Below are 24,180 nucleotides of genomic sequence, written 5' to 3' on the forward strand. Positions count from 1 at the left end.
GGTAAAGTTAAATCCATTTACATTATATCAAAACCTTGAAAGTCTATTTGGGAAAGTGACCTCTACATCATAAAATGGTGATATTATCTCGAGAGAGCATAACATGCATTCCCCTCCTTTGGCTGAGCCTGAAGTCTGTGTTATCCAGACAGACAAGACTCTCATGTTCATAACAGATTTCTATTCTATTTAAAAGCATTTGGAAATGGAAATTTCAGAGTTTTTCATAGTAATTCATCCCAGGGTCTTACAGTGTTCATTGTTAAGGACAAAGAAGCTGGCTTAATAATGTCTATCATTTTTCCCAAGAAGAGGGAGAACTGTTAGTCATTATTTGGGAAAACACATATGTGCACACATATACACACATACGTAAGTACACATGTACACAAACCCCTCAACAAGCACCAGGTAGACCACTGACTTTTCCCCAGGTCCAAGTTTGATGATCTTATTTTAGAGGTAACTGAATCATTTTTGTCTTTATGGATCTTTTCAGACCTTTCTCTGTTCCATTGAAGGTATATAAGGATCATATGCTTTTGTCAGGGTCTCTGCAGACCTGAATACCAATCCTTCCGTCTCTTTTATTGGTCACCAAAGCTTTTGAGCTCTGTTGCCTTGATGCCCTCTGAATTTCATGATCTGCATGTGTTTCAGTGGTAAATAGTTCTGGGCTCAGAGCAATAACCCTGTTACTCTGTACACTGATCTGTGTCGTGTAATGACTGTCACCTACACACGTAAGATCCCAGAGCATGGACGCATTTGCCTCCCCTTCCTCTTACCATAAATATTAGTGTCTGCACTAATCACACTTCTGTGATCATTTGGATCACAAGATATTTGCTTGCCAGCTGCATGAAACTATTCTTTAAGAAGATTTATTTTCCTGCTTGTTCTGAATATGCAGCACAATTTGTACAGAGTATAGACGTGTTTACTAAACTATGAATTCTAGGAAAAAATGAAATGGTATCATTTACATTTAAAACAGTCATATATTAAATCGATACTCTGTCGATTGTAAAACCAAATTCACATCCTTGAGTGTCTATTTTGAAGCCTTTTTTCTTTTAAAAGATGTATTTTCTATGACTCATTTTTGTAGGACACGGGAGCCATATGAAGTGATTAAATACGGTGCACATGGCAGGGCACTAATGAAGCCCCGAGCTCAGTCAGCCTCAAGGTTTCAAAGCTGTAGTCATCACACTTCAGCCTTATGAGGCCATGAGAGCAGACACTTTGAGCTGAAGTATGTAGCAAAGAGGGACCCTGGACAGGCTGTCACTGCTGGCGGGCAGCCTGGGGATGCCCTTGCAGCGTAACTCAGAGAGGGTGGTGTGCCGCAGCACCTTGGAACAGGACAAGGATTGACTGCTTTCCTGTCAGTCACAAATTTCAGTCACATTGCTGGACACTTTGCCACCTCTAGTCCTGCATCACACCTAGCCTGTATCCTCTTATGGGACAGCAACTGTGCCTTATTCTCATTGTATTCCCAGCACTAATAACAAAATGTGTGTGTGTGTGTGTGTGTGTGTGTGTGTGTGTGTTGAACAGAAAATCATGCAAGTCAGAGACCTAAGAATCTTTCTTGATACCTCTCTCCCTCAGTCCCATATTTAGTCCATCACTAATTTTCTTTTTTGCTACGTAAATACTGTTTTAAAGCTACCCATTTCTCTCCATCTCCACCACTACAACCACTACTGTTACCTTGGCCCAACCCCCCATCACCTTTGAGAGCATTTGCTGGGTCACCACAGTGGCCCTAAGTGGTCTATTCCCACCGCTCTGGCCCCTGTTAATTCCTTCTCCTTAGTGTGGCCAGATGAGCTTTTAACAGCACAGCCCCTTCAAAGGCTGTCTGCTGTCCCTCTGTAATAAAGGCTAATCATCATTATCATCATAATACTGGCAGTACTTTGACGAAGGACAGTGAATAGGGTGGTCATACAATTTATCATTCACACAAGGACACTTTTGAATGTGAAGTGGTGCCATTGAAAATCCTACAGAGATTACATGGAAACAAGGGTCTTAGCTTGCCTTGCCTGCATCAACCAGTAAGAAGAGCTTAGACCTTGTTCACCCTGCTTCCATTTGCTCTGTCTTCTATGCGTCTATAGATCTGCTTGTTTTTCAGTGTTTTGTACTTCCCAGGGTTACTCACTATGTTTGCTACCATCACAGGGCCTTTGCACATGGTATTACTTGAGTTTTTGAATCCTACTGCTGTTTAACTTCTGTATAACATCCCATTGACTAAGCTAAATCTTTTTTTATAGGCTCTTAACACATTCATGAGTGCAATTTAACATTAGTTACCTGAATGAATAGTAGTAAGAGATCGGCAATATTCTATTATCCATGTACCAGTAATAGAATGTAGTGATCAGCACAATGGCAAAATAAACTCTATACAATTGGCCCTTGAACAACATGGGTTTGAACTGTGTAGACCCACTTATACATTTTTTTTGTAGTACAATACTATAAATGTATTTTCCATGTGATTTTCTTAACATCCCTTTTCTCTAGTTTACTATATTATACAGTATATAATACATACAATATACAAAATATGTGTTAATCAACTGTTTCTTTTATTGATAAGGCTTCTGGTCAGCAGTATGCTATTAGTAGTTAAGTTTTTGGGGAATCAAAGTTGTATGTGGATTTTTGACTCTGGGGATTGGTGGCCCTAACCCCTGTGTTGTTCAAGTATATATTTAAGTAATATATATTGGGGTGCCTAGGTTCAGTTCGTTGACCATCAGCTTCTTGATTTCAGCTTTGTTCATGATGTCAGGGTCATGCGATCGAGCTCTGAGTTGGGCTCCACATTCAGTTTGGAGTCTGCTTGTGTTTCTTTCCTTCTACCCCTTTCCCCACTTGTGCACGCACATTCTCTCTCTCTCGCTCTCTTCTCTCAAATAAGCAAACCTTAAAAAATTAAATTGTATATATTAAGTACAAAAAAACCCAGCTATATGTACTACAGTTTAATGTAAAAATACGGTCTTAGTTTTAACACTGTTAATATGCCATTTGATGCTTAATTTGTTAAAAATACAGTAATTTACAAGCCTAGTTTAATAATTCCACAAATTTATCCAAACTTGAAGTTAAAATGCGGGTTCTTGAGATTTCCTTAAGAAGACACCCATGGCATTTAGAGTCATTATGTATACTATTTAGGGATTCCGTAACAGATTATCTGAATTTAAATGGTGATTTTACCACTTACTGTCTGGGTGGCCTTGAGCAAGTTAGTTTCCTTGGGTTTCCCTTTACCCATCTGTAAAAGGTATAAAATAGTGACATCTCTCTCATGGGACTTTTGTGAAAATTGAATAAGGTAGTGCATACAAAGCGCTTAGCACAGTTTCCAGCACATAATAAATGCTCAGTGACTACCAACTCTGTTATCTGTGTTGTTGTTTTTCTTTTTATTTGTTCAGCAAATATTTTATTCAGTATCTACTTTGCCTCTGGCATTTTTCTAGGTGCTGGGATTCAGAAGTAGTCAAGAAGAGGGCATGGAGTATGTTGGGATAACCTATAAGCACTCTTAATTTCAAGATCTTGTAGGTGTCGTGACTGAAACAAATGTCATGGTTTGTTGGGGCATGTTGGTGGGGAGAGGTTTTGTCAGCTGGAAGGATGAGAACGAGTCAGCTCATACAGAACAAGGGGTATGTGGGGGTGGGAAGGAACACACAGGAAGAGGCTCAACCTGGTTTCAGAGTTAAAGAGTGTTCATGTGTAAGTAGAGAGGGTCTGGGGCCTGAGGGAGGCAGGTGTGTCAGGGGATTGTATTCGTAAAGTAAGAAGCTAGAATTCTGTTTATTTTAGTGTTGAAGAAAGAGAAACCCCGTGTCCTAATCAGGGTCATGTAGAAAATTCGGGATGGGCCCAGAACTAGAAGCTAAGTGTCCTGTGTTCATATTTATGTATTTTTAACTATTGAAGTGTACATAGAGAAATTGTACAAATGTTACACAGAATAATATTCCATGAATTTTCATGAAGTTAAGTGCCCTGTGTAATCACATTGAGAGATAGGTCCTGGCCTGCTTGGTATAAGCCATGCTGTTACACCCCTACACCATCCCTATCCCCCAGAGGTGACATTTATCCTGACCTCTAAGAGCACAGTTTAGTTTTGTCTGGTTTTGAGCTTTTCTGGACTTTGGGAGGGAAGCATATGCTGTAACTTCTTTCTCTCTGGCTTCTTTCATTCCACATGTGTCTGAGATTCAGAGGTGGGTGTGTGTATGTGGGTGGCAATAGTTGTTGCATTCCCATTGCTGTGCAGGATTTTAGTATATCAATACACACAGGTTTCCAGTTTTACAGCCTGGCAGAATGCCCTAAAGAGACAAGGGGTATGTGTGAGCTAGAGAAAGAGAGAGATGGAAGCTGGATGGCGATTCCTGTCATTTATGTATGCATGTTAATCTTGCTTACCCTAGTTATTTTTTTTTTTTAACCAACTGAAGGTTATATGAAGAAATTTCTTTTAGAGCCTCCATGTTGACCCTTGGTTGTTACTTTGAAAATATAATGCCTAGTTAAAACCAAGACTTGCATGACCAGAGACTGCCCTTTATGCCCCTTTGTTAAACAGATATTAATCATAAATGGGAATAACTTGGATGAACTTATCCGATGTTTTCCAGTGATGCTGATCATTGAGCTTTCAGCCGTCTGAAATACCATTCAGGGTATTACATGTTTCTAAGGGGTCAAGGATTATTGGCTACTTAATTGGGCCAAATAGCCGTCATTTATACTTCTTTTAAAGTAGGTCTGTTTAAATAAGTGATTGGTTAATTGGATGAATGCCATTTTCATGTGTACTTTATTCACTTTCTCTCTCTCTTTAATATTTCAGAAGATGTTGTGCCGTATTTTAAAACAGAGCCGGGCCTACCACAGATTCACCTGGAAGGCAACCGCCTTGTTCTCACCTGCCTTGCTGAAGGGAGCTGGCCTTTAGAGTTCAAGTGGATGCACAATGACCGTGAGCTCACCACCTACACCAGCGAATATAAGTAATTGACTGCTTGAAAATAAGATTCCATTTCAAGTTGTGTTTAGAATATTTGCCTTATTGGCCATAATAGCACAGAGGGTGAAAATATTTTATTGAATTTCTAATGCATTAAGATTAAAGGAATAGAATTAATTAGAATGTGATTTAATATTCTGATCTACATTGTATTTACACCTAGGAAGTCTATCATTATATTTGTAAAAGGAAGCCCGTTAGTGAAATTACCAGACTAAAAAAAGCTATAGTTACAGAGGAATGCAAATAACAGCTTTAGCATGATAAATCTGCTGTCTTGTGCAACAGCCCCACCCACCAGTGTTTTCCTATTTAAGGAGCATGAATGTTTAAACAGAGATCTTTAAATCCTGAGTTTCTGGAGCTCTGAGCAGTCAACAGAAAATTTACCGGGCTAACTTTTAGAGTCAGGATGGGAGAAGATGAAGCTGTGAGGGAGGGACATGAGCAGAGCCTCTCATTCCAGCAGCAAAAAAGGAGGTTGCGCCAGGTGTGGGGGCAGAGAACAAGCACTGAGGTCCGGGGAGGCCGAGATGAGGTCACACGCAAGCTGTGGCTTCTCCCAGGGCCAACAGTACCAGCTTCTAAACCTCCTGGTCTCCTGGCAAGGCTTGGGTCTTTCAGGTTTAAACCTATTTAGCTTCCATTTCTATGGAAAGGTTATTGTAACAGACGCTGTAGTTCTGAGTGAGGACAGAGAGTTAGTGACTGCCTAAAAAGTCCCAGAGGTCCCCATATCAGCAATGTCATGCTCTTATTTAATGGAAATAAGAGAATTGGTTGTCCAGAGGTATTTTATTTTATTTTATTTTTTAAAGATTTTATTTATTTATTTGACAGAGAGAAATCACAAGTAGGCAGAGAGACAGGCAGAGAGAGAGGAGGAAGCAGTCTCCCTGCTGAGCAGAGAGCCCGATGCGGGACTCGATCCCAGGACCCTGAGATCATGACCTGAGCCGAAGGCAGCGGCTTAACCCACTGAGCCACCCAGGCGCCCCCAGAGGTATTTTAAATAGAGTAATGGGCTTCTCAACATGGCTCAGGGGTTGGGGGACATAGCCCATCACTCACTGACTTTGAAAGTCAGAAGTTAGGGGCATCCGGATGGCTCAGTCAGAAGATCACGTGACTCTTGATCTCAGTGTTGATTTCTACACCCATGTTGGGTGTAGAGATAACTTCATAAATAAGCCTTAAAAATTTTTAAAAAACAGTCAGAGGTTGTAATATGATGGCCCATGAGCCACATCCAGCCTGCCCACTATGTGGGTATGTATGTATTTAAAAAATCAGTTGAAAATATATATGGATATACACATGGATATCTCTCTTAATTGCTTGCCAGCATTTAACACTTGTAAGATTTCATATAAAAATCCGCTTTCTGGTCTCTCTTAATCAGTCAGAAGGCCTGGCCACCTGGCTCTGCTGACCTACACAGAAGAACTGTGCTTTGCTCAGTTCCCTTATTTATCTGCTCTTTGTAGACATAGAAGTTTGTGACCTCCTCTTTCACTATTAGGCCTATACTATCAGAGTATCTGCTGTTGTAGGAACAATTAATCATAATTGTTGAGAAAGAGAGAGATGGAAGCTGGAGCTTCCATCTGGAGCTGGAGCTCCAGCTTAATGACATAAGCTGCAGCAACGATCAGAGCACGTTGACATCAGCAGACCCAGGTTTGAATCCCAGCTCACCACCAGTTAGCATCAGCAATGTGACCTCAGGCAAGCCAGGAATACCTACAAAATGGGGATGATCATACCTCATTTGTGGTGTTGTGAACATTGCAGGGCTCTAATGCAGGTAAAATGGTGTGTTTTTTGGCCCACAAGCAATCTGCTAATAAATCCGAGTTGACATTGTATATTAGTATAATGAGGTGTTAGGGATTTGGTTTTGTAGGGGGGCATAAGAAAGGAAAAGAAAAGCCGGCTTACAAAGGAGAACCATGTGTGAGTAATGGGCTTTAGCAGCAGGTGCCTTGAATTCAGATACTTCTATTCAACTCCTGTGTGTCATTTTGGACAAGTGCCCTAACCAGTTTGATCTTGATTTTGTCATCTGTAAAATGGATATAATAGAAGCCACCGAAGAGGGGCGCCTGGGTGGCTCAGTGGGTTAAGCCTCTGCCTTCAGCTCAGGTCATGATCTCAGGGTCCTGGGATCAAGCCCCACATTGGGCTCTCTGCTCGGCAGGGAGCCTGCTTCCCCCTCTCTCTCTGCCTGCCTCTCTATTAATGATCTCTGTCAAATAAACAAACAAACAAACAAAAAAGAAGCCACCGAAGAGAGTTCTAATAAAAATGAAATGACATAATGCTTTGTATGCCCCAGGAAGAAATGAATGAAGTTGCAGAAGACTCCAGATTGTTCTTCCTATAAAAAAGTAGTAATACGGATGATCTATAATGATGGTCTTCAAATTGGGGAACATGGCCTTGGATAGTGGCAAAGGAATTGCTTTCTAGATTTTCAGTTTCCATATGTGTCTTTGCTGATGTTGAGCTGACTGAGAACATGCCTCTGTGTGAGCACTATGGTTCTCTTTTCCTGCCCTCTTTGTGCTTTCTCCCAGTTCACAGAAGGAAGGCTCACTTTCCCTGAGTCTTCCTGTGGAATTGCTTCTCCAGGGTGCAAGACAAGTGTGTAGTTCAGAATTTTCGGCTTGAACAAAATGTTGGACTCTTTTAAACAACCGCAGAGGAACTTCTTTCCTTTTACATATTCTCTTTAGGGGAAAGTAGATACTATAAATGGGATATTTTCATCAGTTTTGGGCTTTTAAAAATTCAGATATGTTGTGTAGATGAGCAGCAGGAGCTATACCAGTTTTAACAACCCCCCCTCCTTTCCATTCTCCAGCTGCTGTCAGAGAACATATTGTGCCTCAAGGAATAGGTAATGATAGCAAAGCAAAGAATGTGTGCAAGGTAGACCCATGGCAGGCAGGGGCATCTTGTTTTATCTAGGTGGCAAACCTACAGCTGTGCCCTGGGGCTTGTCCCCTTACACAGAGTAGGACGAGAGTATTCGGGATTTGTTAGAAAGAAGAATGAAGTTGAGAAATATTCTGTTATGAAGCACAATCTGTCTGCATTTTCCCCTCCTCTGAGATAAGAGCGTGATGAGGCCTCATTTGGAGATCTGAGGAAGAACGTGGTAAAAAGTGCTTCTTACTTTGATCAGATCCATGTTCTATCTTGATATAGAAGGAACATGCACAAGAGGAAGGTTAGGGCTTTGTATTTTCTCAAACATTTATTCAGAGGACACCTTCATTAACTTTGGCAAAAAAGATTATTTAATATTCTCAATCCATACCCATTTTTTATTACTTTCCTGTGTTTTGCTTGCTGCTATGCTTCCACCTCTTCTCTACTTGTTTATTTGCTTTTCCTGTGTACTCATTGGATTTAAATGAACACCTAAATGACCACAAATATGTGGTCAATACCTTCTCTTTGTTGTTAATTTCTATCCAATTCTGTTTATTCTAGTGTTAAATAACTTCCCAGTCAATGAAATTTAAAATAATTGAAAAAAAAAAACAAAAACCCAGCCACTTTCCTGTCATTAAGAGACATTTTCTTTCTAAATTTCAAATGCCTAATAATTGTATTTCAAAATTAACACATTTATGTTGTTTTGATTAACTGTAATAATTGCAATGAATGTGTAATACGGAAGACTTTTTATAAGCACTTAGGATCTTTTGATCAAAGGACATCCTTTTAAAGTTGCCATTTGTATGTGTATTTTTATTTCAGATAAGTATGTTGGATGATCAATAAGTATCTTTCAGGCATGAAAATACGTTAGAGCTTTGCTCAGTGGCAGTATCGTAGCCAATGAGGTTTATCCGAGGCACGATTATTGCTAATTGAAAATAGGTCGGAATAAAATTCTGTGGGGTAAATAGATTAACAACTCAAGTTCAAAGAGTAAAAAAATAAAAAAGAACAGTATGAAGGTTCTATCTGTTAAAGAGTTCATTATTAAAAATGGATAATATGGATTTCAAAATCATTGTTTAGATTCCACTGGATACATGTAAAACAGCAGTGTAACAGTTTTGTTTAAAATGCTACATCAGGGTCTCCCCGGTGGCTCAGTTGGTTAAGCATCTGCCTTCAGCTCAGGTCATGATCCCAGGGTCCTGTAATCAAGTTTGGCATGGGCTCCTTGCTCAGCGGGGATACTGCTTCTCCCTCTGCCTGCCACTTCCCTGGCTTGGGCACTCTCTCTTTCTCTCAGAAAAATCAATAAAATCTTAAAAAAAAAAAAAAAAAGGTGCTAGATCAGGGGTGCCTGCGTGACTCAACTCAGTTAAGTCTCTGATTCTTGGTTTTAGCTCAGGCTCTAATCTCAGGGTCCTGGAATCAGGGAATCCTCTTGTGGATTCTCTCTGGTTCTCTCTCTCTCTCTCTCTCTTCCTCCCCCCCCCTCACACACACACACACACACACACACACACACATAAATAAATAAATCTTTAAAAAATTGCTGAATCATATACCATGCCATTATTGTACATGCAACTATTCAGATTTATGGTGAAATAGTTTTGGTGTTTACTTTAAAATACACAAAGAGGTGGGGATTTTTTTGCATTGCTCTTTGCATTAGCAGATTTACCTGTTAATTTGGCACACTCTGGGTGATCCACAGGAAGGCAAAGCATTGTGGGTCTTTGAAGCAAGATTGCATGGGTGGATCATTAAAATGAGATACAAGCTTCATTCCCATTTCACTAGAAACTGAGTAAGAAAAAATGGGTTATTCTAAAGCAAGAATGGTTTGGGGTAGATGTGATAAATTATATTCTGTTCACTGAGGGCTTCAGACACTCAGATGGGTTATCAAGGATCCATTGTATTTTGTCATCATTTTTTTAGACGTAAAACCTGTCCCAAAAATCTCATGCTATTTTTTCAAATTACTCTTTCATCTACTTCCTTCCAACAAGCACCTTCAGCTGTCATATGTTAACCTTCAGGAGACCATTCCGAGTCTCAAATTGAAAAACATGGCTACTTTATGAAAATGGTAGCTGTTTTCTCACTGAAATTGAGTCCTTCTCCCCCTACCCCCACTTTGTGTCAATAGAAAATAATTATCCTATAAAGGGCACATCATATAAACTCAGCTTTTCTAGCTTTGACCAAAAATAGCATTTTCTTTGCTGCTTGTGTTGCAAACTGCACAATGAATTTCAGTGAGTTTCAGATGATTTTCATATTGATGCTTGTATCCACATTTAGGCAGAGGTGACTATATTGGCAAAATTGTAGTAGTTCAGCAATTAAACCAACTTTTCATTAGCTGTCATAGGCAGATTTGTCTTTTTTTTCTAGAAAATATTTATTTTCAATTATTTTCTACTTTGAGATAAATAATTATATTCAATATGAATAGATGGTTATCTAAGCCAATAATTTCTTAGTGGTAGGCATGATATTCATTGTTATAAACAGGAGGGATATTTTGATACTATAAACTGTGAAAAATCTTATCATCTCCTTAGGTGACCTATCTCTGTGGTTCACTTTCTGTGATAGTATCAATAAAAGAAGTTTGATAGATAATGATGATTTTTTTTATTCCAGTAAGAAAATAGGAATGGTTAAGGAAGAAAGTAACTTTTTTGTATGTCTTATAAAAAGATGAAAAAATTCACAATATCAATAAAAATTATTAAATACCTGGGAATAACCTTTATAAGAACCTACATGAAGTGGAAAACTTCATTAAGAGATATGAAAGAGAGCCCCAGATAGGAAATCTAAAGAGACATGAAACCAGACAAAACATATGAAGCAGTTGTGTTTAAGACATTGGACATCAGGCAGCCAAAGGTGGTGATGCCTGAGAAACAGAAAATCAGTGGGCCCTCTGATTGCCCCAGCTTTAATGCTGTGCGAGAATTTCCAGGCTATGACCCACACACAGGGGTGCACATGTGTCTGGAGGACTCCTGAGTTGGAGAGATTGGAGAATCCAGGGAGATCAAGGTAGAGTACCAGAGAAAGAGTACTAGGTATCCGTAGAGGTTTATTGTTGAGTATTAGAATTTTCATCAGCACATTCACGTGAAGAGATTCCCCAAGGCCCAGGAAAAGACTGCCCAGAAGTGATGGTGGTTCTTCCCATGCTCACCACGTAGGGCTGGGTGGGGGGCCTATTCTCACCAGCCATACCAAAAAACCTCATAATTTATGAGGGTATTGAGTAGAGGATACAGAATGATCTTAGGTCTGTAATGAGGATTATTAACCCTTGACCAAATGCAGCTCTGATCCTGCCTGAGATTTTATAAACAAGACCGGAAAGGGATCAGGTGAATTTCAAGTAATTTTCAAGCATCAGAGAGTAAAACTTGAGAATATTTATAGAAATACAGCAATTTCCAGCACCAAACAGGGTAAAATTCACAATGTCTAGAATTGAATCAGAGGTTATCAGGCACATAAAGAGAAAGGAAAGCATGATCCATAATAAGGAGAAAATTCAGTCTATTAATCTCTTAAGCCAAAGCTGACACAGGTATTAGAAGTAGCCAGGAAAGATATTGAAACATTATAAATGTATTCCCTGTGATCAAAGCTAAATACATACATGAAAGATATTAAAAGGCAGACATCAAACTTCTGAGGACAAAACCTGTAATGTCTGAGATGAAAAACACATTGGATGGGTATTAGCAGATTAGACATGGCAGAAGAAAATGTTAGTAAACTTAAAGGTATAGCAACAGAACTATCCACAATGAAAGACAGTTAGAAAAAATAAAAGGGAATCAAACACAGTGAAATGAGGGCTAATAAGTTACAGGACAACTTAAGCTAGACAACTCCAATGCATGTGTGATTGGAATCCTAAGGAGGCAGGATCAGAAATATTTGAAGGAATAATATTGAAAATGTTTTACAGTTGATGAAAACTGTAAACCCACCAAGGCAGGAAGCTCAGCAGATGCCAGGATTGGACTTGCCAGCCAGAGCAGTAAGGAAAACCAACACAAAAGAAATAAAAAGGCATCTGAAGTGAAAGACAGAGAAATGTCTTTTTTTGAGGGTGACACGATCACCTATGTAGAAAATGCGGCATTATCTATTAAAAAAGCTACTAAAACTATTAAGTAGACTCAGCAATATTACAGGATACAAGAACAGTATTTAAAAATCTTAAGATGCTGAGCCGAAGCATCTCATTATGCTTTATTGCTAAGCTACAGGAGACTCCTCTACTTGTTTTTGTTTTGTTTTGTTTAACCTGCTCTGCCCCCTACTCACCAAAAGGAAAAGTCTACTGAATTCAGAACTCTTTTGTTAGGTGACATGTAACCAGTTGCTTTCTTCATCACCCCCCTGAACTGAACAGACCCCTGCCTGTGTCTTCCCACAAAGGGCTTAGTTCCCCAAGTTGTTTGGCTTCAGTTTTCTTGACTTGGTTTATCGTCACTCTTCTGTTGGCTAACTCTCCATTGGCCCTGTCCTCTAGGAACTGTGCAGCTCACCACAATAACGTGAATTAGTCGTGAACATTTTGGCTAAAATAAGTAGAATCCCTCATAGTCCCACACTGCTTAAGGCTCTGGGTCCTTTATCTTTTTCTTAACGTGTTTCAGTCTCGATTTTTCATTTCAGTATTTCATTCATTCCCAGTTTGTAAAGAAAGCTGTGGACTGGGACGCTTGGGTGGCTCAGTTGGTTAAGCAACTGCCTTCGGCTCAGGTCATGATCCCAGGTCCTGGGATCCAGTCCCACATCGGGATCCTTGTTCGGCAGGGAGCCTGCTTCTCCCTCTGCCTCTGCCTGCCATTCTGTCTGCCTGTGTTCACTGTCTCTCACTCTCTCTGACAAATAAATAAAATCTTTAAAAAAAAAAAAAGAAAAAGAAAGAAAGCTGTGGACTGACTGATCCCACTTTTGATTATGCTTTTTTAATTTCGTGTAGGAAATTTATAAAAATAAAATTGAAAGCCTAATTATTTATCATCACATCTCCAAAAGAAGAATCAAAGTAGTTTCAGGAAGGGTATAAATTACTTCAGGGTTTTTTTTTCCCCCATAACCATTTATTCCCTTTGAAAGTAAGATTGGGCTCTGGGCCAAGATATGGAAGTTTATTATAGGACTTGGTTGCTTATTTTCATGCAAAATAGATGTTTTTATACCAGCATAACAAGTTGGAGTTGTAGGGGATAGTCTTACCTGGAGTGGCATGAAATAGATGTAAGACCCCCATTCAAAGAAAAAAAAAAAAAGCTTTACATCTAATTTTAATGGGCATGAAAATTCTCTCTTGGATTGAATTATGTTGCCTGACCTAAGAGAGAGAAATGCAGATGTGCCTTCATTATTCAGAACCAGCGTAGGTCTGTCGACCTGTGTCCTTAGTCATAGTATCTCACTGTTGCTAAAAGATCTGCTCCACAGTAACCTGTCTGCTCCCAGGCAGTATTTTGTCAGACATTTCCTCAAATTTTAGTGCTTTGTGTTCAAGAAAACTCCTAACAGGTTCATTTATCCCAGTTTTTGAGGGACTGTTGATTGCCTAATGATTCTTAGTGCTTTACCAGGAAACCACGACTTTGAAAAGAGAGATGACTTGAAGAGGCATTATTTGGGTTTTTCTGTGACCATGGTGAGTGCCTGATAGCTTCAGAAGCTTTTCCAGCTGGGATTATTTTTGCTTTGTCCTGTAGAGTAGACACTTGGGGAATTCTAGGACCAGCCACAGAAACAAACTTTCGTAATGAAATGGAACAGGAAGCTGTTGCATGGACATTGGGTTGCTCTTAGAATCAGTCACCAGGCAAGCTGGAGATGGGGCAGGAGCAGAGTGAGGTGAGCCCCCTAGAGCCAAATCAGCCTGAGAGCCAGTCCTGTGAGAGTCCTGTGAGAGCCGGGGTGCTGTTGTTGGAGCCACTGTCCTGACTGGCAGTGGACACTGCTCTGCTCCCCTGGGGCCCGGGCTCCACTGCGCCCTGGCACCACTGCTGTTAGATGAGTCCTTTAGCCCCGTTCCTGTGTATCACCAGCCTGAGACCCCAAAATCCAGACTACATGTGGCCAGTGGTCACGCATCATCTCCTACCTGTGTCCAGGGGTCTTCCTCCACCGAGACTCCAAGTGGAAATTCTCCAAACACAGGAAAATGGCGTAGATCCCAGGCAGACAAAAAATGTCAATTATTCACTCCAGGCAGGGCTAGTCAAGTAGTTGTTTGTGGCCTGGAATAGAGCTCGAGCCACTGCTAAAGAACCTCTGGGGTGGTTCTCATGGCCCATCTTGAGAGGCATTTCAGAGCTGAGGTATTCTCCTACTTAGCAGGAATGGACATTTAAACCCTTGGTTTTGCTGTGATTTTGTGTTTGGTTTTCTTTAATTTGCTGTTCCTGATAATGAACTAGCCCTGGTAAATGTTCTATTGGTCTAGTAGAATTCTGCCTTTCTACAGTGAGTACAAACATTCCCTGCTGTGTTTATTTGAAAAAGGAGCAGGCATTTTCTATACTTTAGTGGCATATGGTGCTAAGATTTTATCATACTTTCTTATAAAGAGCCAGGAAACTTTCTCTGCTTAAAAATGTGTGTTTATAAACAATAGGCTTGCAGTGAATATTCCCATCTGTTAGGTGAACATAATTTGTGTAGGAATTCCTGTAATAGGTGGAGTACTTTGCAACTTTTTAGTATATTTTTTCCCTGGCGAGACATTAGACTAAAGAGATGGTACAAAACAGCATATGCCTAATATTCATTTTTGTATCTGCTCCTCCCTGTGGTTTGAAAACACTGCTATTTTTGTTCATTAGTACATAGGATTACTATAGAAATTCATAAGAATTTAAAATCTATTTAGGATACTGCAAAAAAGAAAGAGAAAATGGAATGGATAACAATTATTTAAATATGGAAATGTTGCAATGATGAAACTGTTCATGTAGTTTTTCAAGTATGTACTCCTATAACTTGTGTTATTTCGTTTCCAAAAACTTTTGTGGACTTCATTGTAGTTTAATCTTAAAACTCCTCCTTATTTATAATCATGGTATCTGACAGTTAAAGCTGCTCATCTTTCTAGCCTTGATTTGTAATTTAAATAAATGGTATTGACTCTCTGTGTTCAGTTTGATACTATTCTTATTATCCACACTAATTAATTTTTTGAAATGAGCCATTGCCCAGAATGAAATAAAATTTTGAAGATTAAAACTCAGTAATATTTTTCATAAAAGATTTTATTAATCTTGTCGTGGGAATATCAAGATCATTATCAGAGGGAAAACATACTTTGATTAATATTTGCTTAGTGCTGAATTACCTAGATTGTCCAAATGTTTTATTCACTTAAAAATTATGCCTTTAAGTTCCTTTTTCAGGTTGACTAATTGGACATACTTGAGTAAAAAGATGAGCAATCAGTTGAATGTAAGCAATTTCAAGCTATGCTTAGGAAGTGAGCCAAGAAAGTGTACCGTTCATGGTGCTTTTTACCTCATTTTTAAAAGTTTCTCTGATTATCCTTTGTGAGAAGTATTCTTAAATTGAAGATAACTATTAACAGAACATCTTTGTAATAAAGGATAGCATCGCTGAGTTTTCTCTTTTCGGGAAATAGGCTACCATTCGATTGGGTGTTAGCTCTCTTTTTCTTTTTTGTGGTAGGCAAATTCCTTTTTGTAAAAAGTGTCCAGGACTCAGCCTTATTCTTGATTTGTTTTTGGACATGGCCTAGAAACCAATTAATGAACTCTCTTAGGTCTTGTGAAAGGTTTGGGCTCTGGAGCTATAACACTCACTTGGAGTGGTCCTTGGCTATAAATTGTACTTGCTTATGGATTTCAAAATATCCTAAGTTATAAAGCTAACAGTAAACCGAAAGTAGGGCTTTTATGGAATCTGTATCTTCTAACTACTTTTTTTCCTTCTTTAAAATGTTACTGAAGTTTTTAGAAAGGCATTGATTTGAAGGACGTGATTACTTAGAGTCATATAGCATTGAGAAATACCAATGAAGTCACCTTTCAGTTACCCACAACATTTTTAAAGTTAATGTCAGTCCACATGCGGAGAAGGAAGTGAGGGAAGTGTGTGAGTTGTTTTGGTAGGGGAGAGGGTCTGTAACTGTGAGCACAGAGGGGAATTGTGTCACCATGTCACTGCTCTCTTTGCCTCGATGACACCTGTATCTCATCCTGAAAGCGTTATTTGAATTTTTAGGTAGAGTAACATGACACATTATGTAAAGTTTATTGTCAGTTCTAGAAATGACTTCTAGAGATTCTGAGAGAATTATAAACACCTTTTACTGAAAGGTCTAGTTTACGTGTAATGACCTATAACTATTTTACATTTGTCATTTCTTCAACGACTTGTGAGTGTTGTCTACTACATGCATGGCACTGTGCTAGGCGCCAAGGGCAAGTGATGGACAAGGCAGATCTAGAACCTAGCTTGGGGTAATAATTACTGACAGCCTTGCTGGGGAGACAGACATCGATGACGTAATCTCACAAATGGCGGTTGGTGAGTGTGTCGACCAGAGAAGGATTGCACAGACAATAGTTTACCAAAAATAAAATATTTGTTGAGCACTTGCGAATTGAGATGCCAGAGCTGCTCTAGATATAGAAGCATTAACACTTCTTTTTGGTATTTGGCAGGTATATTATCCCGTCTTTACAGAGGCTTGATGCTGGGTTTTACCGCTGTGTGGTGCGAAACAGGATGGGAGCTCTCTTGCAGAGAAGATCAGAAGTTCAAGTCGCATGTATGTGTGCATTGGAAAAGTCTCCGAATGATAAATAACAGAAACAAAATGTCTGTGGGGAATGCTGATCAAAATCACTTTTAACCATTGTAGGAATCGAGATTCTGTCTTGGATTCTCTTTGGAACAGAATAATTGCTAAAGGTTTTAGGAGATAAGTAAACAGTCAGTGAGGCTGGTCCAATGGTGGTGACGGGGCTAATGAGGTCAATGCCCTCCCTGGCCATCCAGCAGTCAGGGGCTCTGTCAGGCCCTGTGGAGGCCAGAAAACAAAGTAGTAACAAGATGCCTTCTGCTTTATGATTAGCTGCTCTTAGCGTTTCTGATACTCAGGTTCAAATGTTTTTCAAACAACAAATTAAACCCAGTTAGGTAAAATTTTGTCAGTTCATAATTAGTTCTTTCCAGTGATTTATTTAAAAATCCTTCAGCTACACAATAAAAGTAGGTGGATAGCAATGTTCTAGATGGCATTACTGTTAGTGACTCGATGAGGTCTCTGTGGGGCAGACCCATTTGGAGTAAAAGTAACTGAGGGAGATACCAGAGTGCAGGGAGTTTGTGTTTGATGTTGTATTTGGAAGGAATTGGAGACAGGCTGGCCAACGCAAAGCACTTAATACTTCTGCAGTCCAAAATCTGTCAAGGGTCAGGTCTCTCTAAAATGGCCTGTCTGCTTTATTTTGTTTTGAATTTACTACCAAAATGTCTTGTCATTGAAAAGAAAGCAGTATTTATGAAGCTTTAAGTTACATGTTACTATGTTACGACAGATTTCAGAGAACTCTAGGGAGTTCCTAAACTGAGCTGTCAACCAGTAACTAGAATGTTTTCTTATTTGTTTTTTTGACCACAGGTAAGGCCTATAGTGTTTAGCATTACTATATCAAATAAAGTAATTTCTTACTACCCTACTATTCTATAATTATTAGTGACTGAGTAAGGAGCTGGTCCTGTATACATGTAGTTATGTTTTTAATTAGGAAGGCTCAACTTTTCTGAATTGTTGTGAAGTTACTCAGCTAAATTTTTTTGCAGAATAACTGAGAACTTCTATTCAACTGAATAATTGAAAACATAACTAATACATACAAAGTTTAGATCAGTACCCCAAACATATTTGAATAAGTTAACAGCTTGGAATTTATTATCATGTATTAAATGCTATATGTAATATTATTTGGGGCTTTTTTTTTTTTTGGTCAATTATTTGTACCCTGTTTCTATCATTTATCTCTGGCTCTTGGATGTTCTCTTCTTTCTCTTTCCTCCTCCTTTTTGATAACAAGTTTCACTTTGAAAATAATCGTGACTATTTTCCTAATCTGTTTCATTAGTTTGTTCCATCTCTTTCCTAGAATATTAAATGCGGCTTATTACATAGGAAATAATTTCCTTTGAATAAAAACATGCATAGATAATAAAGATTTTCTATGGACTATTCCAAATTTATAGACATTGAAAGGAATACACATATGCCATGTGTGTATACACATATATCTGTATCTAAGCATGATGTAGACATTTTTCAGAAGTTTCAAATGTTACTCATTTAAAAATTGGCCTCTTATACCTACATTCTGATGACTGGGTTTTTTTCTGTGACACCCATTTTTAAAAAGATGCTGTTTACTGGTAGCACAGGGACTGGAACAAAGCCTGCTTGCCCCAGATTAAAGGAAATTGAACCGGGCAATGGTGGCTGACTGGGCGGAACCAGCCTGAGAGACGGGGGAGATGGGGCGAGCTGTGGGGCGAGCTGCAGGCGCTTCATTCCTATCTCTGTGGCGGTAGGATGCTTTCCCACAGTTTATTCCAATATTAAAATCAGTTGCAAACGTTTCATTGTAGTGTTGCCGCGACACAAAGACCATGAAGTTCTGCTGATTAATGCTTTTTGTGGGCACTTTGGAGGCACATGGCTCTGCCTCATGCTTCGCTTCACCCCCAGATCTGCACTCATCAGCATTACTGCTCAATCTCTCTTGTCTTATTGCTTAATTATAGCAACGTCAGTGACTTTGCTGTAATGTATAGTTATTTCCATCTTTGACCCTTCCCCCTCCCCCCAAAAAATTTTCTGAACTTAAAGGGTCTGATTTTTCTCTGCAGATATGGGAAATTTCATGGATACAGACCAGAGGAAAACAGTGTCTCAAGGACATGCAGTAGTTCTCAACTTACCATCCATCACCAGCTTCCCAAGACCGCAAGTGACCTGGTTCAGAGAAGGGCACAAGATCATTCCCAGCAACAGAATGTAAGTTGCTCCAAACTTTAAAACACAACTCATTCCACTTGTTGGCACCATTGACCTATTATTTAATGAATTTCACTGTATCAGTTAAGCCTTGAAAAGAATAATGACCTGGTCTGGTAGTCTTCCCCCAGTCCTTCTAAGCAGCTTTTTGGAAAACTTGGCTTGGAAATGTTTAAGCAGTTTAAAGCAATTGTTGTGTCATGTTACTCTTCGGGATGCTGCGTGCCCAGAATGAAGCGTCCTTACTTAGTCGTTATGGTCTGTTTTTCCCTTTCTTGAATGCACTTTTTGAGGTGTCATCGTCATCCCTGAGTTGTGTTTAGCTCCAAGTACTAATTTAATGAGTGCTGGTATTTACTTACAGAGCTGTGGGGTTTTTCCCCCTCTTTTTACTCAGCCATGTTTGATACTACTTTCTCTGACAATAAAACAGTAATTACCGCTTATTTCTCTTTATCCTTTTATCCTACCGTGACAGTTTTATTTCCCTTCGTCTAATTAGTGGTTCGCCCATCTATTGCAAAAGAGTTGCTTTGTGATTAGTTAAGCATTATTTCAAGGTGTTCCTGCCTATCCCACATTCAAGGTATTTATCTAATGCCAAACAGATTTTCTTCATTTAGAGCTTTAAGTGATTAAAAAGAACATTTGGTATATATTTCATAACTGGGCATTCTGCAATATAATTTAAAGATAATGTACCAAATATGAACATTTCAGGATGAACATTTCTGAAAGAATCATGAAATGCTTATAAGCTTGGGCTAAAAGTCACATACTTACGCTGTCAGATGGTTGCACTCATACAAAAATTCATGAGAAGAAAATGCTTTTGTTTTGTTTTGTTTTTCTAAAACAGATATGTTTATAAAATAGTTTGCTGGAAAGGTTTTAAATGTAACTCTGAAAGTCACTGTGAGGTGTCAACTTGCTTTCTCCCTACCTGCCCATCCATGGGGTCCCTTCTCTAAACCAGGCTCTATGGCTCTTCTGCCTGGGCCTCTGAACCTGCTTGACACCAGACCATTCTTAGCCTTATTGAAAACATGTTTCTAGTCTTGTTATCGGAACAGGAAAAATATTGAAGTGTATAAAGGCCATATTTAAAAATTTAGTAAAAATACTAATTATAGTAGAAAGTGAGATAACTGCTTTCCTTTTTATTTTATTAAGAGTTGCTTGGGTGTCCACGTTTGTATTGATTCCGATGATAATAAATGTCTTTCAAGGTCAGTGAAACAAAGAACAGGGATCAATTTTTCATTCTTTTAGAAGGCTGTTAGACTGAACAAAGGCAGCTGAGGTAGACTCTTGCAAAATATTCTGGAAATTTCTAGTATTGAGCACAATGTGGGCTGGGCCAGCTTGGGATGAATGCTAGGGAAGGGTGGGTGCTAGGGAGGGTGGGTAGATTGAACTAAGTTCCTCTCCAAAATCGGTGCTTCTAAGTAATGTCAGTGGGAACACAGTCCGTGGTGGAAGGATTAGTCTAACTCAGCAGCAAGTAGCTGTACAGCCTGTCACCTGTTGACTTGCCATCTAGCCAGATTCACAAGGCAGCATTTATTCAAGAAGTATGGAAGGAGATAGAATGAAATAACAGCTCTTAATTTTATAAGCTTTTCTTTTTCTTCTTGCAGATTCTTGTTAAAACCATTCAATTCCTGGCTAGCCACTAATGTAAAGATGCTAAGTAGGCTTTAACTTAGTGTCCCATCGAACAAATGATCTGAGAAGCTATTGATAAATCTCCAATCTCGGTAGAATAATACGCTGGTGATCTTTTTTTTTCCCCCCCTTAGGAGATGAGATGAGATGAGGCTGGTTATGGATATTTCCACATTTGCAAGGCCTTTTGTTTCATACTTTCCACCTCATCATCACCCCCATATTTATTAAGTCCCTGCTGTGCAAGATGTCATAAATCAGTGCCTGTGTGGTTTTCTTCCTAAGTTCATACATCATTCAAAGATAAATTGCTTTATACTTCTAAGAAAGTTTGGCTTTGGATAGCAGTTGGGAGGGCATTTCTGCATGGCCCCTGCCCAAGCGGTTGGCAGACAGGAGTCAGATGGCTTAGATCTGTTCTGCACCACTAGAGGTGTCTTTTAAAAAATGAAACGTTTGGCTGAAAGTGTTTCACTATAGGGAAACAGGTCAAGCCTCTATACCCGTCAGTTCCCTAACATGGCTATGGAGATGATCCTTTGCCACGAGGAGGAGGAACCTCGTCTTGCCAGCCCTACCTCCTGACTTTTTTTTTTTTTAAGATTTTATTTATTTACATGAGAGAGAGAGCATAAGGGGGAGGAGCAGAGTAAGAGGGACAAACAGGCTCCTCCGTGAGCCCCAAGCCCTATGCAGGGCTTGATCTCAGGACCCTGAGATCATGACCTGAGCCGAAACCAAGAGTCGGACACTTAATGACTAAGCCACCCAGGTGCCTCACCACTGTGACCTTCAGAATGTGAGCTTTGGCTTACAATTAAATGATTTTTTTTTCATTTTCAAGGGAAATAATAATTCTAATGTTTCCTAACTTGTAAAGTCAGTTGAATTGCCTATTAATAATTTTAACAGCAGCTGTTATTGAGAACCTACTTTAAACACATCCTCCCTGATCCTCACAGCTGTCTTCTGAAGAAGTATAATTAGCTGTGCTTCTAGAGATCAGACTGAGGATTGGAGATGTTAACCAGCCCACCCAAGGACACACCGCTGACCAATGGCAGAGCTAGGGTTCTACCCCAGGCCTGTCTGGCTCTGAGTCTCATGCTGTCTTCTGCATCACACTCATTCTTCTTTTTACTTTATTTTGCCAAACCTTCTTGGTGCTTTTGAAATCTCTTTCCCTATACTTCATATTTTCCTATTTCTCCCTTTTTAGAACACCAGCCTTCAAATTGAAATACTGCAGGTTGCCGTGAGCCACAGTCACACATAGACACATTGTCCATCTAGCCCTGAGCCTGCCTGCAAGTGTATTATGTATTCGATGTATCGGGTCTGTAAGTCCCTAACTTCAGAAGTTTTTAACAAAAGAGAAGGCAAACATGGTTATCCAGTTAAGGCATGGGCTTTATGAAATTCAGAGGCCTCGTGGGAGGTAAGGTGGAAATGAAGTGTGTGTAGCACAGGGTGGGGGCAGCAGGCCAGAGAGGGCAGCTGCTGTGTGCAAAACCCAGCACCCGATTCCCGACAGCCTCTTTGTTCTTGAGCTATACACTTGTGGAAGGAGGAGGTTTAAATTGTGCAGCAAAAGGAGCAGCAAAAATCCATCACCATCCCAGAAAATTAGCTGAAGTGAATGTCCCCGTGGTGGGTGTGAGCTGGTGCACAATCCCGTCAGAATGAGGGTAAAGGAAAAACTCACGAAGTTCTGATTGCACTTTGGGCTTTTTCCCCCATTTTTTTACTGAGTACTTAAAGAGCACATACCACATCCCAGGTGCTGTGCTAGGCACCGAATATGCAGCAGGAAACAAAAGAAAGTCCTTGTCCTCAGGAACCCTGTCTCCAAGTAGAAGGAAACAGATGACATGCCGGCTGGTGATAATAGTGAGGAGAAAATGAAGCAGGGGCGGAGTGGGGAACGCAAGCGTCAGCTGGGTTGCTATACATGTAAAATCAGAGAAGGTCTCTCCCCTAACTACCTCTTTGAGCAGAGGTTGGAACAAGTCTGGGGAGGAGGCCTGGGGTAAACCAGTGAGAAGAGCACCCGAGGTAAGGGAACGGCACATGTGTTGGAGGAACAGCCCGGCCAGAGCGAGGGAGAGGGCTGGAGAGGAGGTTCCCGAGCTGGCTGGGCCCGATTCCTAGATGCCGGTGACTTAGCCAGAGTGAGGACTTTGGCATTTGTTCTGAGGATCCGAGCAGAGCAGCAGTGTGATCTCCCTTGTGATCCATCTGGTAGGAATTCTGTGAGGAATGGACTATAGGGCAGCAGAATCCGAAACGAGGAAGCCCAGTAGGGGTTTGCTGCAGTAGCTCAGGTGACTCAGGTTTGGGGAGGGCTGGTGAGAAGTGGCTGATACTGATATATTCTGAATGTAGACTGTAGGATTTCCTGCTGGATTAGCTGTGAGTATGAGAGAAGGAGAGGAGCCATGGACTCTAAGAATTTTGGCCTTCACAGCTGATAGGATGGGCTTACCATTTCCTGAATGGGAGAGATGATTTGCGGGCAAAGCAAGTTCTGTTTCTATTTGGGGGTGGGTGTCTAGAATTGGTTTTGTACATGTTTGAGATGCATAGTAGATGGTCACGAGGATCCAGTCGTGAGATAGTTGTTTGTATAAGACTCAAGGTCAGCAAAGAGGTCTCACTAAACTTGGGCATTGTTAGTATGTTCGTGATTTTTAGACCTCTTTAATGCTCCGTAAGAAACACCTAAGTCAGTAAGCGAAGCCCAAAGAGTTCATAGTATCAGTTGAGATGCTCTTGGTCAGAGGTCACAGAGGATGAGTCTGACCGAGCTAAAGGACCATGAACTGGAGACCTTGAAGCATTTCAGAACCAAGCCAGGAGAAGGACGGGGAGAGGGCGGGACCAGGGTGGGGGGATGCATACCGGGACGGTGCTCGAGGCCAAGTCACAGGGAGCCGGTCAGCACTTTAATGGCTTTCCAGGAGTGTGAGGTCCAATCTCCTGGAACTAGTAACTATGTCACGTAACAGGGCAGATGGGGAAGAAGGCTGCAGAAGCAGGAGGAGACTCCTAACCTGGGAAGGTGGGACAGAGGAGGAAAGGTGAAGTCTTAGGACGAACGCAGGTGTGTTCAGTGCTGGGGGGCCCCATGCCCGCTGCCCGCAGTGCTCACTCTTCTCACCCTCAGACATGAGCAGGTGAGAGTCACGCCCCCAAGTGGCATGTTAGGTCGTTCCCTCCAGGAGTTTCAGTGTCCCCAGGGTATTGACCATCGAAAACATTCTTGTTCTGAGAACTCCGTCTTGTGCAGCAGATACACACTCCTGGAATGGCTGAGTGTGTGAAGAAATGTGAAGTAAAGTCAATAATATTTGTAAACTTCCTCACCAAAAGTGGGGGGAACATAACC

General features: G+C 40.3%; 1 protein-coding gene, 1 long non-coding RNA gene and 1 pseudogene across 2 annotated transcripts in view; 2 read left to right on the forward strand and 1 right to left on the reverse strand.

Annotated features, from left to right (window-relative positions):
- Nucleotides 1-2,602: 2,602 nt before the first annotated feature.
- LOC132026445 (uncharacterized) lies at nt 2,603-14,302 on the reverse strand. The gene is made up of 3 exons (XR_009406911.1): nt 14,187-14,302; nt 9,723-9,844; nt 2,603-2,952 (listed from the first exon to the last, which is right to left on the reverse strand). It is a non-coding gene; the product is annotated as an uncharacterized LOC132026445 (long non-coding RNA).
- SDK1 (sidekick cell adhesion molecule 1) overlaps nt 4,944-24,180 on the forward strand; it is a 510,153-nt gene continuing 490,916 nt past the window's right edge. The window contains exons 1-3 of the mRNA XM_059414328.1: nt 4,944-5,066; nt 16,759-16,865; nt 18,977-19,124. Of these exons, the coding sequence (XP_059270311.1) occupies nt 5,023-5,066; nt 16,759-16,865; nt 18,977-19,124 (299 nt within the window). The 5' untranslated portion in view covers nt 4,944-5,022. The remainder of the gene's footprint in view (nt 5,067-16,758; nt 16,866-18,976; nt 19,125-24,180) is intronic.
- Nucleotides 8,907-8,977, forward strand: LOC132027324 (U4 spliceosomal RNA; annotated as a pseudogene).

The sequence above is a fragment of the Mustela nigripes genome, chromosome 11 (assembly GCF_022355385.1).
Source record: "Mustela nigripes isolate SB6536 chromosome 11, MUSNIG.SB6536, whole genome shotgun sequence".
Taxonomy (NCBI): Eukaryota; Metazoa; Chordata; class Mammalia; order Carnivora; family Mustelidae; genus Mustela; species Mustela nigripes.